This window comes from Sminthopsis crassicaudata, chromosome 4 (genome assembly GCF_048593235.1).
Source record: "Sminthopsis crassicaudata isolate SCR6 chromosome 4, ASM4859323v1, whole genome shotgun sequence".
NCBI lineage: Eukaryota > Metazoa > Chordata > Mammalia > Dasyuromorphia > Dasyuridae > Sminthopsis > Sminthopsis crassicaudata.
This window is the reverse complement of record NC_133620.1, coordinates 246,368,113-246,391,302: the sequence shown is the minus strand read 5'-3', so window position 1 is coordinate 246,391,302 and position 23,190 is coordinate 246,368,113. Positions and strand designations below refer to the sequence as shown.

General features: G+C 30.8%; 1 protein-coding gene across 9 annotated transcripts in view; it reads left to right on the top strand.

The window, feature by feature from the left end:
- Positions 1 to 23,190, top strand: part of ADGRB3 (adhesion G protein-coupled receptor B3) — a 919,013-nt gene that overhangs the window by 376,566 nt on the left and 519,257 nt on the right. For all 9 annotated transcript variants that reach the window (XM_074310585.1, XM_074310582.1, XM_074310581.1 and 6 more), the window contains one exon: positions 17,726 to 17,920. In XM_074310585.1, coding sequence (XP_074166686.1) covers positions 17,726 to 17,920 — 195 coding nt within the window. The remainder of the gene's footprint in view (positions 1 to 17,725; positions 17,921 to 23,190) is intronic.

Sequence of the window (23,190 nt, the reverse complement as noted above, 5' to 3'; positions counted from 1 at the left end):
ACTCATCTTAAAGAATGATTGAGTGAAACAGCATATTACAGAAACAATAATTTCACTCAAGATAATGACAATAATAATGATATAGTATAATAATAATGATGATGATGATGATATGAGACATCATACCAAAATTTGTGGGATGCAGCTAAAGCAGTAATAAGAGGAAATTTTACATCTTTAGAGGCTTACTTGAATAAAATAGAGAAAGACAACATCAATGAATTGGGCTTACAACTTAAAAAGCTAGAAAAAGACCAAATTAAAACCCCCCAATCAAATTCTAAACTTGAAATTCTAAAATTAAAAGGAGAAATTAATAATATTGAAAGTAAAAACACTATTGAATTAATAAATAAAACTAAGAGTTGGTTTTATGAAAAAAACAATAAAATAGATAAACTTTTGGTAAATCTTATCAGAAAAAGGAAAGAGGAAAATCAAATTGTTAGTCTTAAAAAATGAAAAGGAGGAACTTTCTACCAATGAAGAGAAAATTAGAGCAATAATAAGAAATTACTTTGCCCAATTTTATGCCAATATTTGATACTTGATATATGATATTTGATAACCTAAGTTTAATGGATGACTACCTACAAAAATATAGGCTTCCCAGATTAACAGAGGAGGACGTAAATTGCTTAAATAGTCCCATTTCAGAAAAAGAAATAAAACAAGCTATTAATCAAATCCCTAGGAAAAAATTCCCAGGACCATATTGATTTACATGTGAATTCTATCAAACATTTAAAGAACAATTAGCCCAAATGTTATATAAACTATTTGAAAAAATAGGGAATGAAGGAGTCCTACCAAACTCCTTTTATGACACAGACATGGTACTGATACCTAAACCATATAGGTTAAAAACTGAAGAAGAAAACTATAGGAAAAAAAAAAAAAAAGAGTATCATAAGTCAACTTATCTTTATCTACTAATTTGTACTCCAGTCTTTAAATTGCCTTGACTTGCCCAGGGACACAGAGCTAGGAAGTAAGTGTTAAGTGAGACCAGATTTGAACTCTGGTCCTTCTGACTTCAGGGCTGGTGTTTTATCTACTCTACTAACTAGGTGCCCCATGCTGTATTTAAAAAAAACTAATCTCCTCACTGTTCTTTGAACTTTAACAAGCAATTCCTCTGAAGGTCAACTTATACTCTGAAGTTTTAGATTTTGGCAGCAATAACTGGTCAGTTCTTGGTGCTGCTTTTCAATATTTGACTGTACCTTCCTTTGAGTTTATATGACTGATTCTATGTCATACTAGGCTTGAATGATCCTTGAAATGCTTGACTTTTAACATACCAACAGTCAATACAATATTTCTAAAAGTCAGTTAATTATGTTCCTTAATAGCTATACCATCAGAAAGCACAATGAAATCTATCTATAATATGATAACTAGTACTCAGTTGAACATAGTTAAAATGGGTAAACTATTTCTATAAGTGTCCATTGTTATTGCAAAATAAGATCATTTCAAAATCATTGTTCATTCCAAGTAACTCAGTGGCATATAGCCTTGTAACTTCTGGAAATTACTAATCTCTCTTTAAACTACTTTACATCATTAATCTAATAGGTGAAATTTTGTAATAGAAAATGACTAATAATTTTAAAGGGGTATGTTTATGCTATCATTTAAAGCCACACTTTTAAGAATTTGTATCTTCTTTAAAGGCTCAGATCAGTACTACAGAAAGTACTTTTTGATAAGTCAGATTTATCAAAAGAGGTAATTATAAATTTAGAGCCAGATGGGAGTTTTAAGTTCTTTTATTTCAATTCTTGCATTTGACCTATAAGGAGACCAAGGTTAAGCATCTTGTCTAAGGTCATATAAGTAATTAGTGACAAAATGAAACTCAGGTGCTCTTACTCTAGGTCCTTTGTTCTTTTCACTGCCCCAAAATAGGTAAAGAGTAGGAATTAGAGGGGTGGGAAGGTATCATTAATATAATTACTTCTTAATTGAAGCTTTCTGAAACTGTGAAAAACTATAGTATAATTTACAGATGGGATGTAGGAGTTGTTGCTTAAAATAGTACATAATTTCATTAGCTTAAAATGTTATGTATATCATTTATAATGAGAAATTATGAACAGGTTTGTTTGACTTGACTTTTTTTTTTAAAGGAATCAATACAATAGAGATAATTGTGCTAATAAGAGGTATTAAGTAAAAGTAAAAGAATTAAATATTTGAGTGATACATTTACTCTTTGAATCCCAACCCTGGAAGATCTCTTGATCTTGAAAGAAATAAGACTTAATCCTAGGCTACAAAAAGGAATCTATATTTAGATCCCAATCTTTTTATCTTTTCTTTAGTTGATCTTGTAGATTTACAATAAATCTGAATGACTTAATTTTTTTAAAAATACATGTTCCATAGGATAAATGGCTCACAAAGCATTCTAAACTGAACAGGGTTAATTGCAGTAGGGAAGGGAAATATTTAAAACATAAAATCCTGTGTACAAATTCATGGACATCTTTAAGAGACTGGATCTAAAATTTAAAAAAATACAAAAAATAAAAATCAGTCTTTATAGTTTCCTAAGAATGATCTTTTCCCTCACCATTTGAGTAGATCTAAAGTAGTGCCATCTTTATTGTTAGTGATAACTATAATTTGAAAGAGTAAAACATCAAACCCAAAATAAATATTCAGAATATTCAGGATTGTTTGTATAGATATCTCTACAATCAATAGCCTTCCAATTTGATTTCATTTCCTAAGATTTCTATTGTATGTCTGCTGATCTCAAACAATAAAAATAGAGCAATACATAAAAACTTTGATTAAATAGTCAGGGAAAGGGGCAGAAAATATGCTAAAAATTAATCCATATTATTAACATTAAATTCTTAAATTAATACAATCCAAAAAAAAAAAAAGAAAGAAAGAAAGAAAGAAAACAAAACCCATCACTCAAATCAGGCACTTATTCATTCATGGTTACTGCTGATTTCTGTGATGCAAATGCTCACACTGAAAATTTGATCCTTCTCAAGCTCTTTAAAACTGGCTCCAGCACACCCCTACTCTCTCTCAGCTATAATTCCTTGTATTTTAGAAAGTAAGTTAAAACTTCCTGAATTGTTTTCTTATCGGTTAGGGAATCTTACTAGGTTATCTCTATATATCAAGGGGTATAAAAATAAAAATAATGGTTTTTCATCCATTTTGATAGTCTTCAATAATATCATATAACATATCATAATCATTACTTTTTTGTAGGGTGAACTAAGCATCTGAATTTGCTTGAAAAATCTGGAAAATCCCTGATTACAAATCAGTGATTTTTACAAGGTACTTCCTCAAAATGGGAAAGGAGACCAAATTAGATTAAGTCTACAGAAAGAAAATCTAAGCTGGTGAAAAAAATTTGGAGAACATTGAGGGATATTGTATATACTTGCATATACACACATAACATACATATGTGTGTATGTATATACATATATATATATATATATATATATATATATATATATATATATATATATATATATATATATATATATAATGAATATACTATATATTAGTGTGTGTCTTAGAAATATATTTGTGTATGTATGTATGTATTGTATATGTATGTGCACACATATGGCAAAGTCTTTTTTGCTCCTATTTGTATTTAATATTGTGCTAGTTGGGATAAGCTTCAGAATCTTGCAAATATTCTTAAATGACCTTGATAATCAAACTATTCTGGTAGATTATCCACATATGAAGAATGTTTATTGTCCAAAATGTTGTATACAATTGGATGCAAAAATACATAAAACTGATTGATGAGTGTATATATATATTGGACAAATGATGCATATGAATAATTGAACAGGAGAGAAAGAGCTGAATTGTCTTGGAGTAATCACATAGTACCTTTAATGATCCAAAGCTTCTCTATTAAAAAAAAAAAAAGAAATATCTTTTAAAATAACATTCTGATGATTTTGAATTTTTTTAAATCATGTAATAGGACACTCTGAAGGATAAGGTTAAGAATCATCCAAAGGAATAAACGGTGCATGATGAGTGGAAAGAATCTGTAACATATTGCAAATGAATCCATAAATCAGAAAAAATAGCACAAACAGTATCATAAGAGAGCTGAATAATTGAAAAGAATAGATAAGTATTTAAAGAAGCATTTAATGGGTAGATATCATTTTATATGTAATGCATATGCATGCAATGTAGAAAGATCTAGTGGATCTCCAATTATTTATAAAAGCAGCAATAATTAAAACTACTTAATACTTTTTTAAAATAGAAAACAGGTTTTGTGACTAATTAAGCAAGAATTTGAAGCAATGTAATTCAGTAATCCACTGACAAATTTGAGAATATAAAATACTTGAGAAAGTATTCCTTGATTATTGTGTCCTGTAGGAAAACTGAAAACTGCTTAGTTCACAATTATTTTAGACCACCATGTCACAATTAATATGTAATGAATCAATAGCCTAAGTACTTAAGGCTCCACCACAAATAAAAAAAAATAATAATAATAATAAAGAAGAGGAGTTAGAGGAGGAGGAAATGAAGAACTTAGAGAAGAAATGGAGAAACATTTTACTACTATGGCTAGAAGTGAAAATTCTTAAATAGAAGATAGAAGAGATGATTAAGGAGAAATAGACAATTTTATTTGCTGAGAACAAAAATGACTTGCACAAACAAAATCTACACAGCTTTGGTCAACACTGAAATTATCAATAAGAAAAAAAGAACTATCAAAATGTATCTGGACTTGTGTTTACATTGATATTAAATCTTCTAATGAGGAACTCTTTCTACCAATGTTGATAAGTACCTGCTTACTAACTTTCATTCATTGTAATGAGGTTTCTAGGGGTGCTGAGTGGTTAATTACTTTTCCAGAGCAATGTGGCTCATATATGTCTGAAGAGGGACTTAAACTAGGATCTGAGGATAGGTCCCCATCAAATTTAACAGGCTGCCTCCCTCTTTTAAATATCTCTTTATAAAGGCCTGAGAGTCAAGATATAGAAGCAATCAACACAATTATATAAGAACAATAATAGTTTCTCAATTGATTTATAATCAAGGAGTATGAATAGTTTTTTTTTTTTTATTGTAAACTTTCAACAATGATGTTAAAGATTCCTATGATAGTTTATGTTTGAAGTTCTGAGGGAAGACTGCTATACAATATATTGATTGGTAGAGGTGTTAATTGGTCCAGTCATTCTGGGAAATAATTGATAACTGTGAAAATGATGTAAAATTATTATATTTTTTAAACTAGAAGACTCAATACTCTCTGTATACTCACAAGGAGTTCAAGGCAGAAATAAATGTATCATATATATCTTCAACATAGAGAAGAGTTAATCCAATTCCAATTGATCAATGATGGAAAGAATCAGCTACACCCAGATAAGGAACACTGGGAAATGAGTATAAACTGTTAGCATTTTTTGTTTTTCTCCCCAGGTTATTTTTACCTTTTGAATCCAATTCTTCCTTTGCAACAACAACAAAATTCGGTTCTGCACATATATATTGTACCTAGGATATACTAAACATATTTAATATATATGGGAATACCTGCCATCTAGGGGAGGGGGTGGAGGGAAGGAGGGGAAAATTCAGAACAGAAGGGAATACAAGGGATAATGTAAAAAAATATCTATGCATATGTAGTCAAATTTTTTTTATAATTATAAAATTAATTTTAAAAAAGGAAAAAAAAAGAAATGTATCATATAGAGTAAAATATTTATTTTTGGGGGGTAGCAAAAAATTTTAAAAATAAATAATTAAAACCTAAAAACAAAATAGGACCCCATCACTTGGGAAGTATGTTAACAATTTAGATTTAAATATGTAAATATGTTTATATGTTTACCATAAGAAAAAAAAATCAAAGTCATAGAATAGGAGGGAAAAAAGGCAGACTTGCATGAATTGAAGTAAGCATAAAACAGTATATTAGGAAAACAATACATGTATTAATATTATTATAATGAAGTAAATAGAAAAAACTACTTAAAAAAACACAAAAAAAACACTACAATTGTATCAACCAATCTCAGACCAGAAGAAAAAAATGAAGAAATGAACTTTATCCTTTTTCTTAAAGAGGAAAGTCTCAGCTATGTAGTGTTATCTCTACAATAGATGGAGTTTCTCTTAATTGGTTTAGCTTAAATCATTTTCTTTCTTATCGGGGAAAATGGACAGAGATTTGTGGGACACAAAGTTTGTTGTGCATTCTTTTAACAAAAAAACATATATTCAGAAATAACTGTGATGTCAAAACAAAAACTTTGAGTTAGTCAACAAACGTTTATTAAGTACTTGCTATGTGTCAGACACTGTGCTAAGAACTAGAAATACAAAGAAATGACAAAAAAAAAATGTCTTTGTACTTAAGTTTTCATTCTAATTGAGAAGACAACATGTAAATACCTAGACATGTAGATTATATATACAGAGTAGATGGAAGATAACAATACAGATTAATAGACAAGTAACTGGAGAAAACCTGGAAGGCCTTTACAGAAGGAAGTTAAGCTGAGTCTAAGAGGTAGAGTTGAAGAGGGAAAGTATTCTAAGTATGGAAGACAGCCAAAACAAAATTAATGAAAATGGATGTCTTTTGTAAAGAACAGAAAGCAAGATAATTCAGCTAGATTTTAGAATAAAATGAACTGGAAAAATAGAAAGGAGCCAGGTCTTAAATACCAAATAGAAGATTATGCTTTCATCTTGGTGAAATCCAAAACCACTGGGGCATAGGGGATGGTAACCTATCTTTAAAAAATCACTTTGGTAAATAGAGGATGATTTGGAATAGGGGTAGAGCATTGTAAAAGTAGATTTACAGGATAGAAACTAAGAAACAAAAATATCTAGGTGAATACTTTCAGCACTTGGATGATACCCTTTGGAAAATTTATAGAAGAACAAAGCAAGAGCCATGCAGAAAAGCAGGAGTTAGAATGTCTTTTGATCTTCATTATTATAGGTCTAAGTAGCTGAGTAGTGCACTGGATGATTTGATAGGCTTGGATTTAGATCAAATCATGTCTCAGATACTTCCTTAGTTACATCAGCCTGAGCACATCATTTTACCTTTCTAAGCCTCAATTTCCTCATCATAAAAAAGGGAATAATCAAACTATTTAATTCTCAGGGTTGTTTTATGCAATGAGATAATATATTCAAAGTGTTTGCTAAATCATAAAGTACTATGCAAATAATAGCTATCATCATCATCATTTGTATTATTAGTAGTAGTACCCACATTAATGAGATCACAGAATCATGGAAGAATTAAAGTAATTGTCCTAAATAGCCAAGTATATGAAACATTCTGATTTTTGTGCATCTTTACTTGAATATTCATCATCTGTTGACATTTACTTAATAACTACCAATGGAATTTTTAGCTGGAGCAGGTTTCCAGTGGATTTATCCAGTGGATTTGCACAAGCAGAGTAAACATTAGCTTTAATAATGAAATTATTAAATGGTAATAACAGGTTACTTAAACAAGCTAATCAGACATCATTAGAAAAAAGAGGACTTGGTAAGATTCAGGTAAGAAGAGAATTCAGTATTTATGCAATCATATTGATGAAGGGACCCTGAAACTCTCTAAAACTCCTTGAAGGAAAGATTCTCCTTGAACCCTGCTTCTGTGGGATCCCTCTGAGGGGAAACAAGATAACAGCTTCATTCTGTTATCTAGGTGGGGCTAGTTGAGTTCAGAGCTGGAGAATTCCAACCCTATTCAATTGAAGAGACTCATTCAATTATATTCAATTCCAATTCAAACTCCACCCACCAGTCCCCACCAGGAACTGCCCTCCACAGGTCCATTGTAAAGGAATTTACAAACCTGAAAAGTTAGCCAAGGTTTCTATTATAAAAAGAGCCAATCTTAAACCTTCTTATTGCAGAGGACCTAACATGCCATGCCATGCCATGCTATGCTATGCAATGCTATGCCAAGGAAACCTCTGCCTGTTGGAATGATATTCTCTTTCAGCATTACCCTCTCTTTATCCTCACCTAAGACTTTATATCTTTCTGTCAGGATTTCTCTCCTAGAAACTTTACTTCTCTGTTGGAATCTTGCCACTAAGGAATTCAGCTTTTCTATTCATGCATAGCATAGGCTGACTTCCAAATGCCAATAATAAACTTCTTTTTATCAGTCTAGCTTTTCAGGTTCCTAAATTCCTTTCTTTATGAAGGACCTTTGTGCCACCAGAAGTGGGTTCCTACAATTCCCTACCTTGCACCCACCTAAAGGGGATTGAGGGAGCCAAAACTCTTCATTTGGTTCCCTGAAGCTGGAACCTATCACTAACCTCATCATTTAATTTTCTAACTACCAAGAACCCTAATCTCATCATTTTGGTTCCCTGTATCTAATCTCATCAATATGTTTAAAACTGGAAAACAACTTTGCATTCATTTAGTTGATACTTTTTGATTTGCAAATGAAGTAACTGAAGCTCAGAGAGATTAAAATCATACAAATATTAACGTATTCCTTCCTCTATGGCTAAATAAACATACTAAGTATGACATTTCTTTCAAATGAGCACCATTTGGTAAACATCTAAACTTCTTAACAAATATACCCAACTATTTGGTGTTCTGCCATAATATTTCATCTCTTCTTCCCTTGTTCTCACATGCTCATCACATGGGGATTCTAGCATCTATGACTAAGCATGAAAATGTTTAGATTTATTCCTGACTCCATAGGGAGAAATTGCTTCTTCACACAGTTTCCTTCATTGAACAATTTGTTTTCTTCTTCTTCTTCCTTCTATTTTTCCTTTGTCTCTTTTGTCCTTCCCTTCTTAGTCTCTTTTCTTCTTGTTGTTCCTTCTTCCTCCTCTCCATCTCCCTTTTGTAAATTTTCTCAATTCTCTTTTTGGCTCTTGATTTCCAAATGAACTCACTGGGAGCTCCATATTGTTGGTTTCCATTAAAGAATATTTCTCCTTCTTTTGTGATTGAGACATCACAAATTATAATAGGCATTTCTGCAGGAAATACCTCATAATTTAAATTCAAGCTGACTCCTATAAATTGAGAATAGAAGGAATTCTTGAAAAGATATATTATATATCAGTGCCTATGAAGCAACAACTTATATTTATATATTGTTGTAAGGTTTCCAAAGAGGCGTTTTCTAGAAAGCTATTTACATATCTTATTGATAACTGTCCACAGAATTGTGGGAATATTAAAATTTATTTATCCTAAGTTTTACTATATTAAAACTATCAAAAATGCTAATTATCACTCACTGTGGTAGTGGGATTTTTTGATGAAGGTACTTGTCTTTGAAGGACAGCAGCAAGACTAATTATTTTCACATATAGTCTTTAAACAGATGTCAGATAGTGCTATTTGTTTGGTTCTTGTTCAAGCCAGGTTTGAAGCTGACATATTGGTGAATCATTGATTACTTTATTCTTTATTTTTGAACTACCAATCAACCAATCAGCATATATTTATAAAGTACCTAGTTTGTTCCAGGCATTGTATTGTTTATACCAAGACAAGTAAAATGATCTCTGCTCTCAGGGACTTTGCCTTTGAAAGATAGTAAAGAATGAAAGTAGAGAAAGGCAAACAAATCAAGTTGATTTTTTTTTTCTCTTTCACAAATGAAGGACCTATGGAGATGCCAGGGCCATAATTTTTTTCAGCCATTCCTCTTATCAGTGATATATTGGATTACCTCCACATCAAGTGCTATTGTTCCCTGATTGATGTACTACAGAGACTTAAGCATGTTTATTACTTTTTCTCACCTTGGCACATAAGGGAAGTTAATTAAAGGTCTTTCATCTGTGTCTATACCAACACTAATGACCAAAAAAATGAATATTAAAATCTTAAAAAAAAAAACTTAGACTTTATTGCAGTCAATCTATATATAATATAGAAATAGGACAAATCCCATCAGGCTAGTCAACTCTCAATTCAAATAATTATTAAACAAGGCACTGCTGGCCCATAAGCTACATTGACTTTCTTAGACAATTGAATCTATTCATCTGGTGGGATTTAATTCAATATTATTTGCTAAGGTATTGACTGCTTTCTGAATGTTTTTAACTTTATTTAACTGCTTATATTGATAACTTATAATTTGGAAGAATTTTGGTTCATGAAGTGCTTTATGTACCTTGCATGCAGGTAATATATAATAAATAAATTGTGACAATGATTTAAATGGGTTTTGTAGTTGTTGTTGTTTTTTTTTTTTAATTTAGAAAAAAAAAGGTTTTTATTGAAGCCTTGGCTTCAACTATTAAATTTAAATAGTAGTGACACTGGGTGAATCATGTAATCATTCCAAGCCTGGTTTTCCTTATCTATAAAAAAGAAAAAGGATACTTCACTAGGTTGTGGTACATTTTTAAATCTTAATGGTAAATCATCATTCTTGATACTCTGTGTCAATAGGTACTTTCCTTTATGTCATAGGTCCAGATCTAGAATGGAAAAGAATCTTAGAAGCCATCTATTCTAAATCTCTCCCTATTATACAAGTGTTTATGCTGAAGTCAAGGAATATAAAGTCATGTATTTTGTCAATATGATAAGCAGAATTTCAACCTAGATTTTCTTGACTTCAAGTGCAGACCCCTTTCCACTACACTACACTGTCTCTTGGAAAAGAAGCACTAGAAAGAAATTATAGAGATGATTTTTCTGAAAGAGTTGAGTAATACTTCTGAAGAAAGCAGATTGGCTATGAGTGATTTTTGAAAGAGTAAAAAACAGTCAAGAATAACTATCTAAATGTCTTATTACATATTAGCCACTAAAAATAAAACATTTCTCAAGATCTTTTTATCATATGTTATTACCATCATATAATTTAATTATTGTAAAAAACAGAATAAATTTTAAATAACTGCTTTAAGACTACCAGATGCACTAACACAATATTTCATGCAAATATTTTTGTTATAGAAGTATTATAATTTAATTCAGATAAGTATTTAAAGACTCTGATCTCATATTTTTAAGTAGAGAAAGGCAAACAAATTGAGTTGATTTTTTTTTTCTCTTTCACAAATGAAGGACCTCTGGAGATACCAGGGCATCTCTAAATATCTCTTGGGAGAAGCAATTTCTAAATTTTTACATTCTCCGGTTCTTTTTTTTTTTTCAAGAATATAGGATTTCTACCTCATTGTGTTGGTATTTAATTATTTTAATCAATTGCTCAACAAGTATTATTAAGTACTTACTCTGTTTGAGGAATTCGTCCAAGAGCTGGGGATACACAGACAAAAGAAAAAGTTAAAAGAAAGAAACAATGCCTATTCTCAAGAGTTTACATTTTATCAAGAAAGATAGCATGTACATATACATATATATTTAACAAAACATATATAAACAAGCCTAAACAACCACCTACCCTGCATTTTATATATATTTTATATATTTATATATATATATAAATGCAGATATATATAAAATGCAGGATAGATGGTTGTTTAGGCTTGTTTTTGTTTTTGTTTTTGTTTTTGTTTTTTAGGAGAATGGAGAGCACATTGAAACACCAGCAATTAAGATAATCAGGAAAGATCTCATGTAGGTGATATTAAATCTAAACTATGAAGGAAGTTTTCAGTTCTTGGAGGAAGAGATAAATATTAATAGTATTTAAGGAATTCTGGGTAGCTTATGCCAAGATACAGAGATAGGAGATGAGTGATGTATGTGAAAACAGCAAGAAAAACAGTTTAATGACATAATAGAATGAGTAAAGGGGACAAGTGAAAAATGAAGATAGGAAGGTAGGTTGGAAATAAATTATGAAGGACTTTACAATTTCAAAAAGAGAACTTTGTATTAGGAACCAGGGGTATTTATTGTGCAAAGGGTTAAGGTTAAATGGTTAGATTTGTGATTTAGGAAAATCATTTGGCAACAGTGGAAAATGGCAGACAATTAGGAAGCAATTTCAGTAGTTTAGGCATGAAGTGAAGAGAGCTTGCATCAAAGTGATGCTATGGAAGTGGAGGAAAGGGGATATGAGATTTTGTGAAGATATATGTATTTAGAAAAGCTTTCCCCAACCCTCATCATATAATTGCAGAATTTCAGAGGAACTTCAAAGTTTCATTTAGTTATTTCCTACCCAAGAATGTCTCCACTACAGCATACCAAACAAGTAAAAATCCAGACTTGGTTTGAAGATTTCCAGGACAAGGCAGTCTATTCTTCTTTATAGCTCCAATTATTAGAAAGGATATTTTCTCAGCCTTCTTAAATTTGCCTCTATTATTCCTCATTATTCACAGTTCTGTCTTCTAGGGCCAATAGGATAAAACCATTTCTTTATACATAACAACTCTTTAACTATTGTTAGCTACTTCCTGAACTATTATTCTACCTGGATATATCATCAGTATCTCAAACTCATCACATTCAAACTAGATTTCACCTTCCCTACAAATTTACCCTCATTATTCCAGTCATTCAGGATTACAATCTCAAAATGTGCTTCAATTCTTCAGTCTCCTTCACTTTCCCATATATAATCAGTTTTTAAATCTTGTCAATTCCACCTTGACACTATATCTTATATTCATCCCTCTCTCTTCACTCATACCATAATCATCCTAACTGAAGCTTTCATCACCTCTCTTACTGAGTCTACATTCAACTAATCTTGCATATCATTGTCAGAGAAAATGTTATCTAACCATACTTACCTCACTTTGTACTTGTTAAGGTGAATTTTTAAACACAAATTGAAATTTGTACTTATTAAATTTCCTGTTCTTAGATTCAGTTTAGTTATAAAGACAGTCAAAAAGATTTGGTCACTCAATTCATTAATTATTCCTACCTATTTTATTATCAACAAATTTGTTAAGAATGTCATCATCATAACTATCCAAATTATTGATTATTGGATCACTTTCCTTTTATGAGTATTAAATAATCACTCGTATAACATTCTATAATTTTTTGTAGAATCAAAATTGAATTGTCTAGACTATGGCTTACATATTCTATTATCTGTTCTGTTTTGAAATCTGGGAAATTCTGTCTCCTTTTATTCTTTGGTATTTCTTCTATTCCCTGCAGTCTTCCAAATATCATTGTTGGTAGCTCCATAATCAAATACTGCAGGGCTTTCAGTACTCAAGGATGTATATTAGGACATAATGTATTATGTTCATCAAGAGCAACTGGAATTGATATCCAATAAAAATCTTCAGTAGAGTTGTTACCACTTTTTCAGAAGATGAAAAATAAACTCTGCCATCTATCTCTATTTTAACTTTGTGCTTAAGCTTCATCTCTTCTAATGAAGAGAAAGGTTCTTCCAAATCTAATGTCCGATTAGGAAGAAAAAAATTAACAGTAAATTATAACAGCTTTTTCTTGATCTTTCTGCAGTTTCAGATAGTAATGATACCATAATAATAATAACAATAATAGTTCTTTGTTCCTTTTATTTAAATGGTAAGAAATAATTAGAGTGCACTATCCTAGAAAGTAGGAGATCAGGGAATATTAAGGATGTCAATGATGTTCATACTGAGATATATATACATATATATAGATAGATAGATAGATAGATAGATAGATAGATATAGATATAGATATATATACATATATATAGATATAGATATATAGATAGATAGATAGATATAATAGATAGATAGATAGATATAGATATAGATATAAATATATAGATATACATAGATATATATGACTATAAATTTATGCAGTATTATAAATAATCATCATTATTATAGTACTAGCATTTATAAAATTACTTTGAGATTTGTGAAGTTATTCATGTATATAATCTCATTTTAACTTCACCCCAACTCTATGAAATATGCTCTTATTCTCCCCAATTTGTAGATGAGAAAACTTCTGACTCTTCGTCTTCTGACTTAAATATGAAAGTTCCTTAAGACTTGGCCTTCTCTATAGTCTTGTCAATCTTGCCCCATATGAGATTACTATTTGGCATTATAAACACTCTCCATACCCAATCCCCTTCCCCTGCTTCAATTATCACATCACAATGTGAAATATTCCTAAGTTCCTACTGAATATATCCACCTGAATTTCAAGTAATACCTTTAACTCAACTCTTCAAAAAATCTGCATTTACTCTCTTTCCCTAAAAAGCCTTTTCTTTTCATTATTTCTTTCCCTTATTTATTTTCTTTTGATGATTTCAGCTTCTTCCAAGTCATCCATTTGCTTTCCTTCCTTTAAGTTCCAATAGCATCTTCCACAAAACCTGTTTTGACAACCTCTGACAGATACATAGCAAAGTAGATAGAGAACTGGACCTGGAGTCAGGGAGATTTGGCCTTCTCAACTTAAGGTCATTTCTAACTTTCCCCTTTCTCATACTCTACATAGGTCAATTCTACTTTTACAATAGGCCATCATAGACATTGAGCTGAAAGGAAATTCAAAAACAATATTTAGTCCTATTTTTTGTTTATTCATTTGTTTTTATTAAATTAAGGAACTAAGGCTCAAATAAATGAAGATATATCCCTGAGAGCACATAGGTAAAGAGTGGCAGGACCAGGGTTGAACTGTTCTCCTCTGTCTCTATTTCTTATATCTGTTTTTTACAAAGTTACCAAAACTATTTTAATTCAGGCTTTCTTTTTCTCATTTCTTGCTTATTCTTTATAAACCTCCTTTCAAATCATTCTTCAAAATGCTTCCCAAGAAATCTTCCTAATATAACATTTTAATCATGCCACTTTACCCACTAATTATTCAAAATTATTTACCTTTACCCACTAATTATTCAAAAACTTAAGGGTTTTCCCTTGATTTTTTAAATGAAATATAAGTTCCCAATATTGGAATTCAATATGTTTTTGCAATGTGGCAATAGTTTATATTTTGCCATTCTTGTATCACACTTCTTGTCCCTTCATGTATTTAATTTGTGTTCAAACTGGGTTATTCCTCATCCCTTTTTCTTTTGTGACCCTATTCCCTATTCTTTCCTTCAGTTTCATCATGCACTATTCCTGGAATAACATCCTGTCTCATTTCAGTCTACTGAGGTACTTTCCTGCCTTATAGTCCCAATATTTGCACATCCTCTTCCACAAAACTTTACTTGCTTTTATAGCTAGGTTTTATTGTTCAGTAGTTCAATGTTAAAGATCTTGAGTGAGTTTTTCTTGGAAAAGATACAGGAGTAGTTTGCCATTACCTTCTTCATTAGAATTAGATATAGTCGATAGAGATCCTAGAGTTAGGAAGATTTTGGCCTAATATCTATTAGCATTGTGGCCCTGGCTTACTAGTCATGTGATTCTGGCAAGTCACTTAGTTTCTTCAACTATAAAATAGGAATCATAATAATAACCATATTTTACAGGGCAGTTAAATCAAATGATATAATATTTGTAAAGTACTTAGCACAATTCCTGGCACAAAATGGGCACTTAATAAATCTTATTTCCCTTCTTTCTTCCTTTCCCTTGTCCCCAATTAAAAATGCCTGCTCCTTTCTCACATTTTCATATAAATTTAGCCTGGACTCTTTTTTACACTTACCCTACTCTAGTTAATTTTGAATTAGTAATATACATATATACAAATACACATACCTTTGTAAGCTCCTGGAAAGTAGGGTCTACAGTATAGCTACCTTTTACACCCTCAATGTCTGTCAAAATACCCTGGCTAAAAGAGAAACTTAATAAATGCTTGTTTATTTTATCTGGACTGTATTAAAGAATCAAGTATCCATTCTTCCCTTGATAATAAAAGAACCTTTAGAGATCATCTAATCTTACTCATTTTATAGATGATGAAACTAAGACCTAAAGAATAATCAGTGACAACACTATTAATTTTACAGCTGAAGGAATTGAGTTTCTTTAATTACTTAAACTTTGAAAAAATCTCTAAAGGAACCTATTTTTTGTCATATGGTTAGGAAATGTTTAAAGTTAGAGCTGTATTCCTCATCACATGCTAACCTCATGGCTGTGTTAATGTGATATGTCTGCTACACATATTTCTTGAATGCAGTTCTATGTTTGCACTATAAATTTAATGGGACAAAATAGGGAAACTTATTCTTTAATTTATTTCAAACAACTACAACATACAAAAAGGAAAAACAAAACCTTGCTGTGTACACAGTAGAACATGAGGGAGGATTCAAAATATGAAACCATAAATTTCCATTTCAAGAAAGCCTATATAATAAATACTACACATTGTGTTCAGAATTGTCCATCTTGTCTTTGCTTCCTTATAGATTTTCTTTCATTCTCTGTTGTGCACTTTCTATTTTATTATTTTTTTATGTCTGCTCCTCTAGGAAGGCTACAATTAAGCATGGAGATACACACACACACACACACACACACACACACACACATATATATATATGTATATGTATATGTATGTGTGTATATTGTGTGTATTTATGTATATGCATCCATATATACCTATGTATACATACATAAGTAGGTATTTATAATCATACATATATATATATATATATCCATATACATCTATATAAAGCTACTACTGATTTGTTTCTCTGAAACTGATTAACATGCTCCTTCTTAAGACCAAGTCTTTCTAAATTTTCCAAATCTACCAATCATCATTTCCTACACTACAGCAATATTCCAGCCTTATACTATATAGTTATTTTAAATAGTCTAACACAATATTGATTAATATGACATAGTATAGCTTCCCTACTTTTCTCTTTTGATGAAATCTATTTTAACTTTAAATTAGTCTGAGATCAATGATTATCTCTGATTTTTTTTCTAAGAAATTCTACTCCTGATCATTATTATTATGTTTGTGCATGTCTCTTATTTCCTATCCCTCTTCTCTCCTCAGCTTTATTTATACCTGTGGCTTTGCCTTGCTGTTACTTAGACTAACTCCCTCTCCAAGGATCCCTCCTTTATCATTTCTTCTCATTCTTCCTTACCTCTTTATCCCATTCTCATACACTTAATCCCATTACCATTAATCTACACACCTTTGTATTCCTCCATTATTCTATTCCTTCCTCTTTTTATTTCTTGATAAATATAGAAGATTTGTATGCACTTCTAGATATGTAAGTTTATTGTTTCCTCTTTAACCAATTCTGGATAATAATAGGATTCCAGAACTGCCACCCTTCCTCCCACATCTAATTCCTTGCACACATCATTCATATAATAAATTACTCTTTTAATCTTTTTTTATGTGTTCATGCTTCTTGGAATCACATCATAAGCAGCTCTATCCTAATAGTTCTCCTATACTTATCCTTAAATTACTATTTTCAATGCATGTATTCACAATTTCTCTGACTATCCTATTTAAGAAAGTTGCTCATTTTTACCATTTTGAAAAACTACTTTTTTCTTTAATTTGAAAATAAAGATAAATTATTTTAATTATGTTACTTTGGCATTTAAGTCTAAATCAGTAATTATGTCAAGCCTACCATACTGTATGCACTCATAAATAAACTTTTGCCCCAGGGATATTTGTTCATTTATGTCCATGAATTTGACACATTTTGAAATTTTTTAATACCTCAAAAATAAAACAATCCCCTACCAATTTATTGACACATTTATAAATGCTTTTATTTATTCAAGCCAGGTAGAAATACAATAAAGAAGATTCTGATATTTATTCCACTTTTTGCCCATAACAGATTAAAGAGCACCTTGCCAAAGGTCAACGAATGTTGGCAGGTGATGGAATGTCCCAGGTGACCAAGACCTTGTTGGATTTAACTCAGAGGAAAAATTTTTATGCAGGAGACCTTCTAATATCAGTGGAAATTCTACGAAATGTGACGGATACCTTCAAAAGGGCAAGCTACATTCCTGCATCTGATGGTGTACAGGTAAGAGACAAGAGAACATATAGGAAGGGAGTGATTGAGAGGAAATAATTTTTTAGCCTGGAAGAACTAGGGCCAGGGTTGGACATAGGACAAGAAGTTTGGAAAAATGGAAAAAGTATTTGGTTTTATGGAAGAGGATTTTTTGTTCTATTTTCTCCCTGGAAAAATGACCTTGATGAGAGTAAGTTACTTCATCCCATGCCTCAGTGCCCTATACCACAAAAAAGAGTATTTCTCACAGAGATAATCAGTGAGGTCTATAAAGTGTTCTGAACTTTCAGATTAAAAAAAAAAAACTATCAAAAATTTAAACTGATATTGCAAAGACCTTATTTTCACACTTATCAGTTTGACATAGAAAAATAATTTTCATTAGGTCCAGTACAAGTACACTGGGTATACTAAGAACTTAAGTTTTCTAGTGTTTCATTTCATTAATTAATTAATGACTATTACCTAGGCTATGTTATAAGAAGTGGGGTAGGGATAGTCAGATTATACTTTTAATAATATAGTCAGACAATATTAGCAAATAGATTTCTTAAAAGAAAGTCAATCTAGTAAATATCCATAGCCTATTTTTCATGTATGAAAAGACTATATAATTGCTTTATAGCATCTCCATTCAATTTCAGGTTGAAGTCCAAGCACTCAAGAGTTTCAGCTTTTAATCAGGCCACAAAAACAATTAAAGCTCATTAAATAGATAGATACTGTGTTTTGATGCAGGTTCAATTTGAATTTGGTACTAACTTTAAGCTGAGGGCTGACTAATTATAGCTGAAAACATTGTTGCTCCCTAAATTTCCAGCATGACCTATCCTATGTCTTTATATAAAGTTCATTAAAATAAGAGTTTGGCAGAACTCCCAGATGAAGTATTTTTTTTTTTTTGTTTGATTGTTTTTGTTTTGTTTTGTTTTGTTTTGTTTTGTTTTGTTTTTTAGTTTCAGTCAGCTCTTCATTTGGAAGTTGTATTTGCATTATTTAGGAAGAGGAGATTTTCGAAGTAAATGATAGCTACTATTTTTAAAAATGTTTAAGGTGTACAAAGTTCCAAATATATATATAATCTAAGTTAATTGCTCACAATAACCTTGTGAGACACATGCCATTATTGTCTTCAATTTACAAATCAAAAAAATAATGTAGAAAGAGGATAAGTAATTTGCTAAGAATTACACTATTAAGTGTCTTGAGTTAAAGAAATGAATTAAAGTCTTTTTTGAGACCAACAAACACTATGCCACCTAATTGTAAACAAGTTTGAACAGTAAAAAAAAGTTATATCTCCATTTTATGGATAACATTCCTATGAAATTTTATGAATCCTTATGAAAAAATCCTATGGATATAGTACATGTTCTTGCTGTTGTTCTTACTGTGTGGGATAACAATCCCTAATTCAAAATACTCAGAGATATCTCAAAGTGAAGAACAGAAGCTTTATTAGAATCTCAAGAGAAGAGGACAGTCCACTCACTGGAGTCTCAGAGAGAGGAGGGCTGATAATTACAGAGTTAAAAGCAAATAAATAGTCATAGTACTCCACGCATCTCCTCTCCCCCAATCTGGTTATTTTTACTGCCTGCTTAGAAGGAAGTAGCACAGGTTTGCTAGATCCCAGTCAAGCCAATATAGTTAGTTTGTAGCTGACCACAGTGAATTTAGGCAATGTTTGCAAATACTTGCTTGAGCTGATATGAGCATTCCATTGTAAAATTTGTACAAAGAATTTCATTTTCCCAAACCCATCAGACCTTCATAAACTAAAGTTTAAGTTATAAATCCAATCTATCTTAGTTAATGTTTTTATGAGAAACTACATAATCCCTCACAATAAGGAGATTTATTTAAAGGTAAGTAATCTATTAAGTCAGAGGGGTTAGAAAGTTTTCTACAATTACCAAGGAGACTTAGTTTACTTCAGGCTTCCTCAATCAACAAATAGAGCTAGTTCAGAGACTTCTTGAATATCTCCAGGCCATTAAATATTTAGTTAGCTTCATCTCTAAGCAGTTATCTCTTAAATGCTTTCTCTTGGAAAGTCTTTGTTCTTCTTCCCAGAGCCTAGTGAATAACCCTTAGTGCTGAGTCTTATTCTGAGAAGTCCTTAGTTTCCAGGTTCACTCATTACTTATTTTTTTTTTGGGGGGGGGAGGTTGATAAGAAGACCATTCTTTTGATTTCACTGAGAAAGGAATTGTCTGCTCACTAGTTTAAGTCTACCACTTAAATTATCTGCCTACTGAGTTAATCTACTACTAAAATAGTTATACTAAGATGTATGACATTAAACAATTCACTTAGCATTTTAATACCTAGGTTGGTCTTCCTACCCACTTTTTACTGTTCAAAGTATTTTGTTTTTATTATATCCTTTTAATTGTCTTAAATATTTAAAAAAATATTTATTATAAAAGGAACTTTTTTCTAATTTATATAAAATAAATAAATGGAAAGCATTTCCAATTCCTTAATTTTGAAAATACTAAGAATATTTACCAACATAAAAAGGTTGCACTGGATTTTTGAATGATAATATTAGAATAGATATTTTCCATCAAGAAATTTAAGATAAAACAGATCATGATTTAACCTTGGCAGTAAAATGAACTAGAGAAGGAAGTAGAAGTAGAAATAGAAAACCACTTAGTATCTTTGCCAAAAAAACACAAACAAGGAAGACTTGTGCATTACTGAAACAACTTATCAACAATTAATTACACTTTTTTTGGTGTCACCTTTATCATCTCTTATCACGTGGTATCTTTATGTCTTTATAGTACATATGATTTTTTTCTCTCTTTTGTATGAGACTAAAACCCTATAAAATATGGACTAAATTGTATCGATTCAACAGGCAATTGTTGTAGCAATCAGGAGGCACCTGATACAATGCTTCAGAAAGAGTATTTTAAAAATATCTATGGTTCCTATTATTATGGATATTCTGCCAACACACATCATAGTCTCTTTGCAGCTCAGAATCCTCTCTTTAAGAGTTGCAGTGGGCACAAACAAAAATGAATCCTTATTACTGGTGGCCAACTTAGAGGCACTGAGATATCACAAAATGCTGTCCCTGGACTTCAACTATAGTAACAAATATTTGCTTAGTTGTATAACCCTAGGAATTTATAAATCTCTTGGTAAAAGTTGAATTCTTGCCAAGATGAGGCTGCACAGTAATTCAAGGAATCTGTTAATTGATGAATGAATAGCAATTTAAAACCCCAAACTCTGATATTCATAGAATGTTAACCAAATAAAAACAGAAAGGGAATAAAGGACTAAACTGTATCTCTCCAGTTATGAGAGGAACTGGGTCTGATAAAAAGAAAGTGAATTAAACAGAAATGTTTAAAGATAGAAATTACATATATATATACATATATATATATGTATATATATATAGTTTCTTTTATTGAAGAAAGTAAACTGTCACTTTGATCCACTCAATGATTTTCCTTTAAATAAGCAGTTCTTTTAATTAATTTAATAGTATTTTTCTATGTGTAAGGAACACCTATTGGTTTACAAACATATACTTGACTATAAATTATATACTATAAAAGTATAAACAAACTATATAACAAAGTATTTACAAACTATATAAAGTTACAAAGCAAATTTTAGCACCAGTAAAAAAAAAATCATTTTTGTCTTTTCTTTTTTGAGTTTTATATTTTTTCTAATTAGATATATAGTTTTTAATATCCATCTTTGTAAAATTTTTAAGCTTGAATTTTTTTCTTGTTCCTTTTTTTCCTTTACCTTTCTCCAAGACAGCAAGCAATCTGAGATAGTTTATACATATACAAACATGTTAACCATATTTCCATATTAGTCAGGCCCAAAACAAAAAGAGTAAAAAAAAAAAAGTTGAAAATAATGTGATTAATCTGCATTCAGATTCCATAGTTCTTTGTCTGGATATGTTCAGCATTTCTCATCACAAGTCCCTTATAATTGCCTTGGATTTTTGCATTGCTGAGGAGAGCTTAGTCTATCAAAGCTAATCATTTCACAATGCCAGTATTATTGTGTACAATGTTCTCCTAGTTCTGCTTACTTCATTTGGTATCAATTCATTGTCGTTCCAGGTTTTTCTGAAATTCTCTTTCTCATGATTTCTTATACAACAATACCATTGCAGTCATATACCACAACTTGTTTGGCCATTCACCAATTGATGGACATCCCCTCAATTTCCAAATTTTTGCCACCACAAAAAAAAAAAAAAAAAAAAAAAAAAAAAAAGATGCTATCAATATTTTTGTACCTCTAGGTCTTTTTCCCTCTTTTATGATCTCTTTTGGATTCAGACCTAGGAATGATATTGCTGGTGTGTGCAAGATTTTATAGCCCTTTGGGCATAGATCCAATTTTTTCTCTGGAATGGTTGGATCAATTCACAACTCAGGCAACAGTCCCATTCATCTAATTATCCTACATTTTCTCCAACATGTATCATTTTCCTTTTCTGTCATATTAGCCAATCTGATAGGTATGGGGTACTACCTCACAATTATTTTAATCTGCATTTCTCTAATCAATAGTAATTCAAAGCATATTTTTATATGACAAATAACTAATTTTTTTCATCTGAAAACTGCATGTTCATATCCTTTGGCCATTTATCAATTGGGGAATGACTTGTATTCTTGTAAATTTGATCTGGTTCTTTATAGTTGTGACAAAATTTACTTTCTGCTTTCCTTCTAATCTTGAGTGCATTGTTTTTTGCAAAATCTTTTAAATTTAATATCATCAAAATTATCCATTTTGCATTCCATAATGTTCTATATTTCTTGTTTTGTCAAAAATTCTTCCCTTCTTCATAAAATCTGACATTTGCTTATGTTATCACCCTTATGTCCAAATTATGGACTAATATCAACTTTATCTTGGTATGTGGTGTGAGATGTCTGTCTATGTCTAGTTTCTCCCATATTATTTTCCAGTTATCTTAGCAATTCTTGTCAGATAACAAACTGATTCTTTCTGACATTGAAGAGATAAATGAGATAGAGAGAAAGAGAGAGAGATAGTTCATCAATCCATCATTTTTGCAGGCTTTGTTCTGCTTTTTTTTTTTTAATTAATAAATATGGATTAAATGTCTGCTAGGTTCTAGGCACTGCATTTATCAAACTTAATATTTCAAGTATCTTTTTTTTCCTAATAGAGATAACAGCTAGCACTTATATAATTTTTTTTAAGCTTTATAAAGATTACATATATCATCTCATTTGTTCTTCACAATA